The sequence below is a fragment of the Carlito syrichta genome, unplaced genomic scaffold, assembly GCF_000164805.1.
Source record: "Carlito syrichta isolate Samal-C Ts95f unplaced genomic scaffold, Tarsius_syrichta-2.0.1 Scaffold311002, whole genome shotgun sequence".
In the NCBI taxonomy this organism is placed as follows: domain Eukaryota; kingdom Metazoa; phylum Chordata; class Mammalia; order Primates; family Tarsiidae; genus Carlito; species Carlito syrichta.
This window is the reverse complement of record NW_007255098.1, coordinates 374,224-388,493: the sequence shown is the minus strand read 5'-3', so window position 1 is coordinate 388,493 and position 14,270 is coordinate 374,224. Positions and strand designations below refer to the sequence as shown.

At 43.0% G+C, this 14,270-nt stretch overlaps 1 protein-coding gene across 1 annotated transcript in view; it reads left to right on the top strand.

Moving 5' to 3' along the window:
- The window catches only part of SDK1 (sidekick cell adhesion molecule 1), a 619,404-nt gene that overhangs the window by 452,174 nt on the left and 152,960 nt on the right, over positions 1 to 14,270 (top strand). Inside the window, exons 18-19 of the mRNA XM_008068469.1 lie at positions 300 to 492; positions 10,858 to 10,956. Of these exons, the coding sequence (XP_008066660.1) occupies positions 300 to 492; positions 10,858 to 10,956 (292 nt within the window). The remainder of the gene's footprint in view (positions 1 to 299; positions 493 to 10,857; positions 10,957 to 14,270) is intronic.

Below are 14,270 nucleotides of genomic sequence, written 5' to 3'. Positions count from 1 at the left end.
GCTGAGGTGGCCGGGAGCGGCCACTGCACTCCAGTCTGGGCGACAGAGTGAGACTCCGACTCAAAAAAAAATAAACAAATAAAATAAAATATATATTGTACATGTTTGCATATGAAAATCTATGAAATGTCTTTTTAACTCTACTTTTTTAGTTAAATTATAAGATGTAGGATTTCTGGACTTTCTAAATTGTGACTTTGCTCTTTAAAAGTCATATTAATTGTCAAATAAAATTCTGATATACAAGTGAGAGTAGAGAAATACGATGAAAAGGAATCTCTTCGTCTGTTCTGTCCCAGCTTCTAGCATGGCCAGCAGATGTCCCTGAGGCTGTCACGATAGCCACCATTGCTCCAGACTTCCATGGAGTCCACCATGGGTACATAGCTAACTTGAAGAAGTTTACTGCCTACTTCACAGCAGTTCTGTGCTTCACCACCCCGGGGGACGGGCCTCCAAGTGCCCCTCAGCTTGTGTGGACTCATGAAGACAGTGAGTATTTCTTTCCGTGTATCCCACCTGCAGCCCGTCAGCCATCCATCAGTTGTCAAGTTCTTTCCAGCCCTGGGCTGAGACAGGGATGGATCACCAGGAAACCCCGTTTCTCATAGTGCTTGCAATGCTCACCCCAGGGAGATAAGTCATTGCAAGGTACTGATAATGTCTGGCAGAAGATGGTCCATGGAACATGAAAGGAGGCCTCGGCTAGAGGAAGGAGGCGAGGAGTCTGGTTCTGACTGTGTGGCCACTCTTTTGGTCTTACTGAACTTGCTCTTCACTTAGATCTTGACTTCTCGACCCCCACATCTTTCTATAATACCCCTAATGCCTTTCAGTCCCCTTCTCCACTGACCCACCCCAGGGTGTTTTACCCTCCCCTTCTAAGCCCCTTGATTTTGCATTATCTCCATCTGGCCAATTCAAACTGGCTCCTTCTCTACTCGCAGGCCTACAGACATGTCTGGAAAACATTAGCTAATGAAGTTATCCTGAGAAAATAATCACAGGGTACACCAAAGATTCACATACAAAGGGGCTCATGACAGTTGTTTGTAATTGGAAAAGTGAAAAACATTCAAATGTTCCAAAAGGGAGAATTGGAAAAATTATAGAATGGCAATATAATAAATATTTTATAGTTATTAAAAAAAACCCAAAACTTTGAAGATCAAAACTTTTAAGGGAAATTGGTCATGATTTAATGTTAGGTTAAAAATAAATAAATAAAACTATATGAGTTACAAATTTTATAAAAATATATTTGTATAAAATAATATGAACTGAGGAAAGACCATGGAAGAAATGTTATGCTGAAATGTTAACTGAAATTTTTATTGAGACAGTTAAAGATTCACATACAGTTGTAAAAAATAACAGAGATGACCATATACTCACCAATGTGATTTAGATTTCCACAGTTTTATTTATGCAAATTTGAATTATTACCCCTATGTGGTATGATCATGAGTATTTTGTACATTTTGTATTTTTCTGCATTTTCTAATTTCTACCATGAGTATGTATTCCCTTTATAATGAGAGTTAAAACTAGGATACATATTTTTTGTAAAGTCACCCAAGACTGTCACATGTCTCCCCTTGAGCCTCCCTCTGTGTATCTCAGCTGGGTCTAGATGTGGTTCAGCCTTTTGTACTTATCTCTCTTAAGGATGAGGAACCACAACACTACTCTGTGCTGTTCCCTGTTCTCAGACTTCCTACCTTATCGTACTCCCAGTGGATGGCATCTGTAGAGGTCAAGGCCATCCAGGAAGGGCTTCCTCACTTTCCCAATTCTACCCACCATTTCCCTATTTCTCACCTGTTTCTCTCCTCTTTTCTCTCAAACAATGAAGAGTCTGACCTTGTCTCAGGGTCCTTGAGCATCCTGTTCCCTTCCTCCCCCATTCCTTTTCGTGGCTCTCTCCATGGCTTCTTTCAGTCTTTTTACTATTGGCTCTTTCCCTCAGCCCACAGGCATATTCAGGTCTCCCTCTCCCAACTGTTGCCCCTGGATCTGCCTGGTTAGCCCCTAATTTCCTTTCAGTATAACCAGAACTTTGCTCTCTAGACTCTTATGTTCTCCTTGACTCTTGGCATCCTTTCTCCCAGAATTCTCCTGTAACCTTCCTGTACTGATTCAATCAGGGTCTATGTCTAAGTAGTTACACAAGAAGAATAGAACATGAGTTTCTTGGGCCTCTGACCCCTCTCCCACCAAAAAAAGATAAAATAAAAAGCAACCCTGCTTCTATTAACTGACCCCAGAAGTTCTTCCCATATTCTACCTTTGATCTGCTCTCTGCTTTTTGTTTAACTGAAATTTTTATTGAGATGGTTAAAGATTCACATGCAGTTGTAAAAAATAACAGAGATGACCATATACTCTTTGCCCAGTTTCCTCCAAGCTAACATTTGCAAAACTGTAGTATCACATCACGTCTAGGATATTGACATTGATACAACTCACCGATGTGATTTAGATTTCAGCAGTTTTATTTGTTCTCATTCAGGCATGTGTGTGTATTTAGTCCTGTACAGCTTGTCCCATGTGTAGGTTTGTGTATCTATCACCATCATCAAAAGCCTGAATGGTTCCAATACCACAAAGGTTCTCTGGGCCCTTTCACAGCCACACCCACCTTCCCGCCATCTTCCTTTCTAATCTGCATGCCTTTTATTTCTTTTTCTTGCATTATTTACTACATCTAGAATTTCTAGTACCTTGCTGGATAAGAGTGGTGAAAGCAGAGGGAAAACATTCAGTCTTTCACTGTTAATTTTTTTTTTTTAATTTATAGATTTTTGAAAATCAAGTGAGGTGATTCCCTAGTATTACTAATTTATTGAGGGGTTTTGTCATGATTAGATATTGGAATTTTTCACGTGCTCTTATTGTATCAGTTGATATAATCCTGTGGTGCTTCTTCTCAACCTGTGGATATGTTGGATTATACTGACTGATTCTCAAATGTCGAACCAGCCTTGTATACTTGGAATAAATTCCACTTGGTCATGGGGCATACTACTGGATTCACTTTGCTAATATTTTGTGGATGATTTTTTGCATCTAAGTTTATGAGAGATATTATTCTGTAGTTTTTTTCTTTTTTGTTATCTTTGTTTTTGGTATCAGAGTAAAATGGTCACATAAAATATGTTTGGAAATATTTCCTTCTTTTCTGTATTCTGAAAGAAATTGTGTAACACTGGGCCAAATCCTCTGTTGGATCGAATTTTCCAGTGAAACTGGGCATGGAGATTTCTTTTTTGGGAGGCTTTGATTATAAGTTCAATTTTTTTAATGGCTGTAGGACTATTCAGGCTGTCTGTTTCATCTTGGTTGAACTTTGGTGGTTTGTGGTATTTAAGGAGTTGATCCTCTAAGAGGTCATATTTATGAGTATAAAATTGTTTGTACTGCTCTCTTCTTATCTTTCCAGTGGCTGCAAGATCTATGGCGATAGCCCCTATTTTACTGCTAATGTTGATGATCTATGTCTTCTGACTTTTTAAGTTTGACATTCTTCCTAGATGTTCAATTTTATTGATTTTTGTTTAAAGAACCAGCCTCTTGCTTCATTGATTCTCTCCATTGTTTCCTATTTTCAATTTCATTAATTTCTTCTCTTTATTGTTTCCTTTTTTCTGCTTGCTTTGAGTTTATTTTGCTCTTTCCAATTTTTTGAGGTAAATACTTAGATCATTGATTTAAGGCCTTTCCTAGTTTCTAATGTAAGCATTTAGTGCTACAGATTTCGGCTTCAGTGCTGTTTTAGCTGCGCCCCACATATTTTAGTAGGCTGTGCTTTCATTTTCATTCAGTTCTGTATATTTTTATTTCCTTTGAGATTTTCTCTTTACCTATAGATTATTTAGAGGCATACTATTCAATTTTCATGCGTCTGGAAATTTTTCTAATGTTTTTCTGCTATTGATTTCTAATTTGATTTCATTATGATCAGAAAATACACTTTGTGTAATTTTTATTCTTTTATATTTGTTGGCGCTTGTTCAGTGGCCCAGGATATGAGTCTGTCTTGGTGAATGTTCAATGTGTGCTTTAAAAAAATGTGTATTTCTGCTTTTCAATCACAAATTTTATGTCTCATCATAGGAAACTGGAAATAATGTCATCTTTAACAGAATTTTTTAACCGAACCACCATTATTTGATAGGCAAAGAACTCATTTAGCTATTTAGAAGATCCTTGTAAATGTTGGATATCACATGAAAAGATTGAAGGGAGGGTTGAAGTTGGTTCTGGGGGTGAAGCTTTTAAAAGTTTATCGGCCAGGATGGGAGGGCCAACTACACACAGCTTGTACTCAGCTCCTTTACAAAAAAAGAATGGAAATAGCGAGTAGATAAGCACACTTTGAATCTTCTAGGAGATCTTCTAAGAGAGAACACTAGAGCTCATCAGAGAAGTGCCAAGAAACACCAAAGACAAGGAAAGAGAGGGAAGTAAGGCAGTCTGCTTGGCCGGAAGCAGCTGGGAGCCCAGAGATGCTCCCCAGCGTGGGGAAAATGTAAGGGAGAAACTCCCAGCAGTCCGCGTTCCTATTATGACCCCTTGCAATCCTAACCAAGGGAGAGCCCCTCAGCTCTTGCAGGCCCCGACACTAACATAGGGAACTGCCTGGAGATGGCACACAGGCACTGCTTTGGAGAGGAAGCTGGTGCTGAGGTCCAGTACCCCCAAGTCCTAAGCAGCTACAGCACAGTGTCATTTTGAGAGCACATCACCCATCAGACTGCATACTGCCCTGGGACCCAAAAGACCCTGCATCTCCACATCCTGGGAGTACCATGAACATGCCCCACCCACAGCCATCATCACTGTTGAGCTGCCCCCAAGGTTGAAGCACAGGCCGTTGGCAGAAGCCCTGCAACCCCCAGCAGCGCACTTTCGTGCGCCTGACGGACTCCCCGCTTGCAGCCACCACCCAAGCTGAAATGCACGCTGCTCGCATGACAACACATCCCTCAGCAACATGGACACGGTGCATTTACAAGCACCCTGAGGATAGGCTACCCTGCCTGCAGCCACCCTCTGGGACCAAAGTGCACGTTCCCCAACCACCTGTCTATGATGTCTGCCACTGAAGCAACCCTGTCATCCTCAGCAGCAGGGCTGCAGCATAGTTGCTGCCACCCCAACGTGAGCATTCTTCTAGTGATGTGGGGAATCACCCTGCCTCGCCTATCACAGTCAGCATCCTCCCACACCACCAGGAGGCCTGAGGACCAGCCTGTGTGGCCCACACCTAACCCTTTCTCCCCCCAGTGCCCAAGCATGCCGTCCAGGGGCCTGAAGATTGTGCTACTCTTTCTCTCACTGTTAGCACCTGAGTACATCTAAGGGCCTGAGGCTGGACCCACTCAATGTGCTACTACCACCACAGTTGGTGCCCGCCCACACTCGCCTTCTGTGGGCCTGAAGACTGGCCTGCCGAGCCCATCACAGTTACCACTCACACCAGAGCCAGTGTATGCCACTCGGGGGCTCAAGAATGCTTGGCCTGCCACTGCCACTAATGGAGCATGAGGATTTGCCCACTTGGTGTCCTTGTCCTCAGCAAAACTTCAGCATAAACTCCACTAACAACCACACTCTAAGCTACTGAGGAAATCACAGTCACCACTGACTCTGTTTGTAGCCAAGAAATTACACATAAACTATAGTTTAGTATAGTATAGTTTGATTCTGCACCCAGAATCAAACCGAAAGTGCTCTACCCAATTAACACCATAGATAACCCCATGAGAGAAAATCCAAATAACTGAAAGATGTGACTGTTTCACCAGATGCACCAGCTGGGCTCCCAGCTGCTTCCGGTAAACATAAGACACAAGAAACATTTAAAAAGCAAGGAAATATGATACCTCCAAAGGAACACAGTAATTCTCCAGCAACAGATTTCCATGAAAAATGAATTTATGAAATCCTGAAAAAATAATTCAAAATTGATTTTAAAGAAGCTTAGTGAGATGCAAGAGAACACAGAAAAACAATATTAAGAAATCAGAAAAATAATTCAAGATATGAATGAGAAATTTAGCAAAGAAATTGATATCATAAAAAAGAATCAAATAGAAATCCTGGAATAAGAATTCACTAAATTAAATAAAAAATAAATTTGACAGCCTCAATAGCAGCTCTCAACAGAAACATGACAGGCCAGGAAAGAATGGTATAATATAATTATAGAGCTGTAGAAAAACCTATTAGCCATGGATACTATGCCCAGCAAAATTATCCCTCATAAATGAAAAACAAATAAAATATTTACCAAAAAACAAAATCTGAGGGAATTCATCACCACTATACCAGCCCTACGAGAAATGCTTAAGGGGATCCTATAACTGGAAGCAACAGGACAATATCCATCATCATGAATATACACAAAAGTATAAAACCCATTGGTAGAACAAACACAAATAAGGAAGAGAAAGGACTCAAATGTTATCACTACAGAAAGCTACCAACTCATACTGATAAATAATAAGAAAGAAAAGAGGAACAAAGAACATACAAAACAAACAATATTGATTAATAAAATGACAGGAATATGTCCTCACATATCAGTAAAACCTTGAATATAAATGGATTAAAATTTCCACTTAAAAGACATAGACTGGCTAAATGAACAAAAAAGCATGACCAGCTACATGCTGCCCACAATAAACTCAGCTCAGCTATAAAGAAACATATAACTGAGAGTAAAGGGACAGAAAAAGATGTTTCATGCAAATGGAAACCAAAACCAAGCAGGAGTAGCTATACTTATGTCAGATAAAACAGACTTTCAGTTAAAAAGAAAAAACAGTAAAACAAGTCAAAGAAGGTTACTATATAGTGATAAAGAGACCAATTCAGCAAGAAAATATGACAAGTCTAAGCATATATGCACCCAACACTGAAGCACCCAGATATATAAAGCAATATTTTAGCTGTAAAGAGACAGATAGATTCCAATACAATAATAGTTGGGGACTTCAACATCACCTTTTCAGAATTAAACAGATCATCTAGACAGGAAATTAACAAAGAAACATTGAGTTTAAACTGCATTTTAAACCAAATGAACTAAATAGACATTTACAGAACATTTAATCCAACAGTTACAGAATATATATTCTTCTCATCAGCACATGTAACATTCTCCAGGATAGAACATGTGTTAGGACACAAAACAGCATCACAGTGTGCCAGTTAGTGTTGTTTGTGAGAGGATGCATTCTGTTTTAGTGAATTTTTTTTTGGAGATTCTTCAAATGCGTTTGCCCAGTTCATGATGGGTGATTTGCACGTGCACCTGCCCATACCACACTGAGGGTTCACCAATTTTTGCCCCAAAATAGCATGACTCCGATGTCCTACCCTCCCTATTCATCCAATCTTGCCCCGAGTGACTTTTTTTTGTTTGTTTCCCTGGATGAAAAAAGTCCTCCAAGGGAGATGTTTTGCTGATGTGGAAGAGATGAAACAAAAAACAGCAGAAGCACTAAAGGCATCAAAATTGACACATTCAAAAACTGTTTTGAGCAGTGGAAAAAGTGTCTCAATAGGTATATTGCATCAAATGGAGAGTACTTTGAAGGTGACTGAAATTTAATCACATAAGGATACACACTTTTTTTATAAATAAATTCTGGGTTTGGGGGGTGCCTATATATATCTGTGTGTGTGTATATATATATATACACACACATACACACATACATATATACATATACACATATACATATATACACATACATGTATACATCCATATGTACAACGGAAAGTTATTCAGTCATAAAAAAGATTGAAATCATACCACTTGCAGCAACATGGATGGAATTGGAAGTTATTCTGTTAAGTGAAATAACCCAGGAACAGAAAGACAAATATCACATGTCCCACATGACCTCACTCATATGTGGGAGCTGAAATAGTTGCTCTCACAGAGGGAGAGATTAGAATGCGAGATACCAGCGGCGGGGAAGGCTTTGTGGGTAGGGCAGGGTGGGGCCCTGAAGAGAGGTTGGTTGATGGTATAGATAGACAGTTAGACAGAAGGAATAAGTTCCAGTGTTCGACAGCAGAGCAGGAGGACCACTGTTCACAACAGGGTATTGTATATTTCAAAGGAGCTGGAAGAGAGGAGTTGAAATGTTCCCAACACACAGAAATGAGAAAAACTCGAGGGGATACCTCAAATGCCTTGGCTTGACCACTGCACAGTCTATGTAAAGGACAAAACAGCATAGGTGCCACATAAACGTGTACAAATATTATGTATCAATTTTACAAAAGAAAAGTTTGGACCCCTGAGTGCTGGAGCATGGCCTTTGCTGCTCTCTAACCTATGGTGCTGTAGTTAGTTCTGCACCAGCAGGCCTTCTTTGCCAAAGCTCCAGTGAATAAGAACTTGTTGGGGGAGGAGAGCAGTAAAGAGGACATAGAATATAAATTTTAAGCCCAGACATTGCCAGCTGCTTCTAGCAGAGCTAGAGGACAGCATATTTGGGCAGGGATCCAGGAAGCAGAAACAGTGAGAATATAAAAGGAGCAAAAAGCTTTCTTTGCTACTCCATCGATTGAAAAAAGAACAAGTCAGTTCAAAAATCCGTCAGAATGTCTTTCCGGAAGCTCACAATTGGGGGAGGATGAGATGGTCTTGACAGCCATTCTTTTTTACTGTCTTCCACACTAAGAGAAATGAAATTTGTCAGTGAGCTTCCCGGTGAAAAGTCTTTTGAAAGTTTTACACAGATGAGTGTATTTTCCGAGGCTGTTACCATTTTTTTAAAGTTACAAGTTGTGTTGGAAGGCTTTGTCCAAGTACCAACTGAGGACTAGGTACTGATTTCACCCTAAAAATCTGCTGTCTGGGCAAGCAAGGCCGATAGTGTCCAGATCAGGGATTTGCAGGAGTAAGGATTTCCTGCGGTAATCCCACAAGCCTTTCTTGCAGGACAACCCTTGACTTCGTGCTCTCCTATTTTAAGCTTTAAAAAATGCTTTATTTTCATTACTAAAAAGATCTCACTGTGGCCCCATCCAGCAGGTTCACTGGGGGAGTCATGTGGCATGGAGCTTAGTAGGAACCTGTGTTCCCTGCCTGGCACGGAGTGTGTTCTTAACTGACATGTGTGGAAATGAGTGGTGTTCTTGTCTCTTCTCCATTCTCCTTTTCCTTATTTGTCTCTAATTCTACCTTTGCACTGTTGTTCCTTCCTGTCCTTTTTTCCTCCCTGACTTTGTCCCTCACATTTCTCCCAAATTGAGTATCACGAGGGGTAGACATGGAAGGGCACTGATAGAGAGGCGGTGGGATTCTGAGTTGCAGGAGGGGAAGCAGAGCTAATTTGGAGTGGACAGCTGTGTTTGCTGCTGAGAACAGTGGACCGAGGGATGCTTGCTGGACGCCACACAGCACCTGGCTTAGGCAATGATGGTGTACCATCTCTTTTCCCCCATTTGATCGTAAGACTCCAGCCTTCTCCCAAGCATTTCCTTTTCAACTGCTCCCCAACACCTCACACAGCAGCTATGGCTATGGAGACACCATGGCAGGCTGTAGGCAGGGGCAAAACGGCATCTGTGAGAACTTCACCCTGGGCACATCCACCCCTCTATCACCTTTAGACTGGGAGGCGTCCTCTTTTCCCTCCCAATCCTAGACTGTTGCGGGAGCAGTAAACCCGAGTGAGCTGCAGCATGAGGTGGGGGATCAGAAGTCCCCTGGGTGCCCCTGCTGTCCAGCCAGCAGTTGACTTGTTCCCTGTCCTGCTGTCCCTGTGTCGTGAGCCAGTGATTCACCCGCATGCTGGACTGACCTCTGCACTCATGGCTGCGAGTCCTCGAGTAGGTTGCTTTGCTGCCCTGGTCCTGGGTCTTGGATTTTTGCTCATGCTTTGGACTCTCAGATTCTGTTTCTCAAATGGCAATAATCTAATATTAGAAGTGACTTTATGTTCTGATGATAGGATTCTGCTGCTGAGAACTAATCATAATAAGAGCAGTTAATGTTCACTGAGCACTTTCATGGTTCCAGGGACATGCTAACATTTTCATGTTTTATTCAATTTTACCTTCACAATTATCTTGCTGATTTTTCTCCCCCCCATTTTGCAGATGAACAGAATAAGGCTTTGAGAGTTTAACTGCATAGCTAGTGAGCAGCACAGCCAGGTTTAAAACCCAGGTCTCATGCCAGTGTTTAAGCATAACTCTGCTACTCTGCCCTCTGTGTCAGCAGGAGGGCTACAGGGAACAGAAACTCTTGGGAAAGGAACCCATTTTTTTCCTGGGACTTTCTAAGGCCACCAGAATTCCTGCTCCTCTGGAATTCCTCAGGAGAGTGAGTAGAGGTGTGGAGCCTGGAGTTCTGGAGCAGGTTGGCAGGTGGGCCAGGTGTAGGCTGGCCTGCCCCTGGGATCAGGACCCCTGCTTCAGCTAGCCCAAGCCTCCCTGTGGCCCCACAGAAGCCAGACACAGAACTGTGAGCACCTGTGAAGGGAGGCTCGGTGTAAGCAATTGCTTTTGAGGATCCAGCTGCCCGATTGTTCTAATTAGATTAGATCAAGGAGAAAGAGAATGAGTTGTGTATAAATCTCCCGCTGCCAGTAACTTCAGTGCACTGTGTGGCTGGGATGAAGCTGGGAAAATAAATTATGTGATGGTAGCCAGGACGCCTTGAACATCTTGAATTCCCTTTTCCTTCTGCAGTCCCTGATGTTTCCTGCAGGTTTTTGCTGGCTCTGTCTCACCACTTCCTTTCCATAGTTAAAACCTTCCATACAAATCTGATCAAAAGAGAATTGGCCTATTGTGTTAACAGATGACTGTATTTTTAATTGGTAGAACCAGGAACTGTGGGACATCTGAGTTTCACGGAGATTCTGGACACATCTCTCAAGGTCAGCTGGCAGGAGCCCCTGGAGAAAAATGGCATCATTACAGGTAAGTATCCCTGTCTTCCAAAAAAGCAAAAGATAAGTTTGCCTTCACAAAAAGAGGTAGATATAGCTTCAAAACTGCTGGTAGAGTGGACCTGTGCCCACAGCCTTCTTTCAGGTAACCAAGAGTCTCTCTGGCCATGTGGCAGTCACAGCACCCGGGACTGTATCACTGACAGCCAGCCTGGCTTGGGGGCATTTTACTGTGTGAACAGCAACTGCAGAGTCTGGGGATTTATTCTCCTTCCATTATCTTACCCAGCCTCTAAAGTCTCTTTGATCAATAAGAATCTGTCATTTTATGGTACATTTGTTCACATGCATTTATCTCAATTCTCATAGCAATGTGGTAGGGTAAATATTGATATTATGGCCATTTTACAGATGAAGAAATTGAAGATCAGAGAGGGTGGGCAGCCTTTTCTTCATCAGCAGATGACACTGAGTGCTTCTATGTGCAGGCACCCTTCTCAGACACAGTTCTAGGGTGTGACCATGATGCGCACGTGCCAGCCAGCATCTTATCCCTCATCCTACAGCCGTGCACAGGGGGCCAGGATCAGATCTGGGTCTCTGGCTCCAGATCCCCTCCCCTGAGGAGACTGGCAGCCAGGCATCTCCGAGGAAGCTCTGGGCATTGCATGGGATGGGGCTGTGCCCTAGCTGCTCTTGAAAAGTAAGGCCTCCTCCAGTTTAAGGTGTCTCTGGGGTGACAGCTCACCTTTTGTCGGGTTTTTAATGATTTCATTTTGTAGAAAAATCCCTGAAAAACCTCTCAGGTGAGAGCTCACTTTAAATCTTAGTTTGAAAAAGGAACATTTTTGGTTTGGTAAAACCAGCATAGGCTCTGGCCTCAGGTGGAGTTGGGTAGGGCCCCTGCTCCACTATTTCAATCACTGTGGGGGCTTCAGCTGGCCTCACAGACCCTCAGTTAGACTGCAGGTGTCATAACACCCCTCGTAGGGCTGTCTGGAGGACAAACTGAGGCAAGTTGTGTTGAGTGGCTGCCCACTGCCTGGCTCACAGTAGCTCGGCCTCCAGTGGGTGTCCCTTTTCTTGCTAAACATTCCTGGAAATTTTGAGCGAGCCACTTAACATTCTTATTGTTTGGTCGCCCACGTACTGAACACTCACATGTCAGTCCTCTAAGGGCCTTCGCCTATGGCATCTTATGTCTGTCACGGGCTCCTACCAGGGCATTCTACAATTGGTCCCTGAGGTTGAATGAGTGGTCCTGACTTCCAAGTGAGTTGTCTGTCCTCAGCCTAGTGAGTCAGCTTGGACCTGAGCGGCACGGGGGCACAGTGGTGGTTTTGTTTCCAGGCTGCCCATAGGAGCACGGACTTCTTGAGTGCTTGCTAGTTCTGTGATGCAAACTCATGCTCCGGGTGTCCAAGAAGCCTGTGCAGGGAATGTGCCACCTGGAGACCAGGAATGGGTGGTCTGTCCTGCTGCCAGCTGTAGTGCAGTAGGGCTCTTCCTCCTCCCGCTGGTGTCCTGGAGAACTCTGGGCACTTCCCAGGTACAGGCACCCCAGTCTTCAGGACCTTGTTTCGTTTCTCAGCACCACATGAAGTGTGTCTTATAACCCCTTCCTGGCAGGGATGAGACTGAGACTGAGGCAGAGATGTCCCTTGGTCACCTGCAGGTGGCTGCGCCTGCACAGGCACTGGTGTCCTCGCTCTCTGCGACATCAGTGTGCCGGGTGGGGCGTGAATCCTGCTCCAAACCCTGTACTTCCCCATCCACAGTCCTCTTAGTCTTTCAGTGAGTTTCTCAAAGCTCCTGGGGCCAAAAAATACCTAACAGTTCTGTTGATTAAGTAGTCGGGACCAAACAACTTAAGTTATTTATGTGCTAACTACTTAATAGCCACTCAAACAATAATACACATTAATTAAAAGAAGAAAAAACTATTTGTATTTCTTTTTTCAGTAGCCATAGTTAGCTCTCAGTGGGATGAGTGCACCCACTGGGCACTGCCCAACTTCTCAAACCTTGAAATCACATTGCACCCACCACCTTTATTTCCTGGTCCATGTTAGTTTCCGGGTGTTTTGTTTTGTTTTTTTTTAAATCACAGTCACCACAAAAAACCCCTCTGCTTTGCAAAAATAGGGTCTATCAAAGGGCATGCAGCACGTTCATCTCGAAACGGTGAACCACCCCAGCTGAAAGCTCACACATGTCCCACAGGCATTGAACATCCTGGGTTTTCCTGCAGTGCTCGTGAAGATCACTGCAGTGTCCCATGTGCCCCAGGGCACATCCCAGAAAACATTCCTACACTGAACCACTCCTCCATGGAACTGCTGTTATGCAGCAGATCTGGTGCCAGCCCTACCTACTGACTGGTTGAATGTTCCGTAGTCATCTGGGCCTACCAGATCCCCTGAAAGAATGGTGTACTCAGATCCCTTCATACAAGGGTGCTTTTCTCTGATGCCACCTCCAACTCTAACTTTCTTAAGAAAGCAAATGTGTGAATCTGGCTCTGCCTTCAAGAAGCTCAGGTTTTGAAATACCCCTTTAAACAGTGTAATAACTCCAGGAATGGGAAAAAGTCACTACCAGAATTGGACATCAAACCCCTGATCTGTTGTACATTCTGAAGTCTTCTCAGTATAGAATTCAAGTGCTGAAAATGTAAAATAGAAAAGGCCTCCTACTGCCTGGAGTAGAAGGAATTAAACAAAGGGAGGGAGGGAGAGAGGCAGAGGGGGGATGTTACAGATAGCAAGAACCTGGCTTAGTTTAATATTGCTTTAAATCATACAAAGGAAGGAAAAACAAACAAACTAGTAGGGGAAGAGATTTTTTAAAAGCTTTAGCAGGAGGCAAAAAGGCTTTCCAGCTCAGGCCCCTCAGGGACCAATTCCGTGGCCTGAATTAGAGCTCTGCTTGCCATTGATTCCAGAGGTGGGGCTACCCGGTAAGAAAGGGAGATAATTCACATCCGCCCAGTCGGCTTTTCAGATCCACTGTCAGCCATGCTATAGAAATCTGATGAAGACTCCTTGGTAGACAGTTTTGACACAGAAGGACTTCCGCTTTTCCATAAACGTTTAGCTCCTGCCCTGTCCTTTGTGAACACACCACATACTTCATTCTTGTTTTAAAGCTTAAAGAAAAATCCATGTGCATCATCATTTGAGTTGAGCCAATATTTCACAGCTAAGCAGAAATTGCCAATATCTCCAATTTATGATCCTGTTTCCACCAGCTAATAGGGCTTAATGAACTCATTTTCATATTTTATTTAAACAAACACCTATAGTTACAAGCAACAGTCTTTTGTTTATGGTGGAGCATGACCTC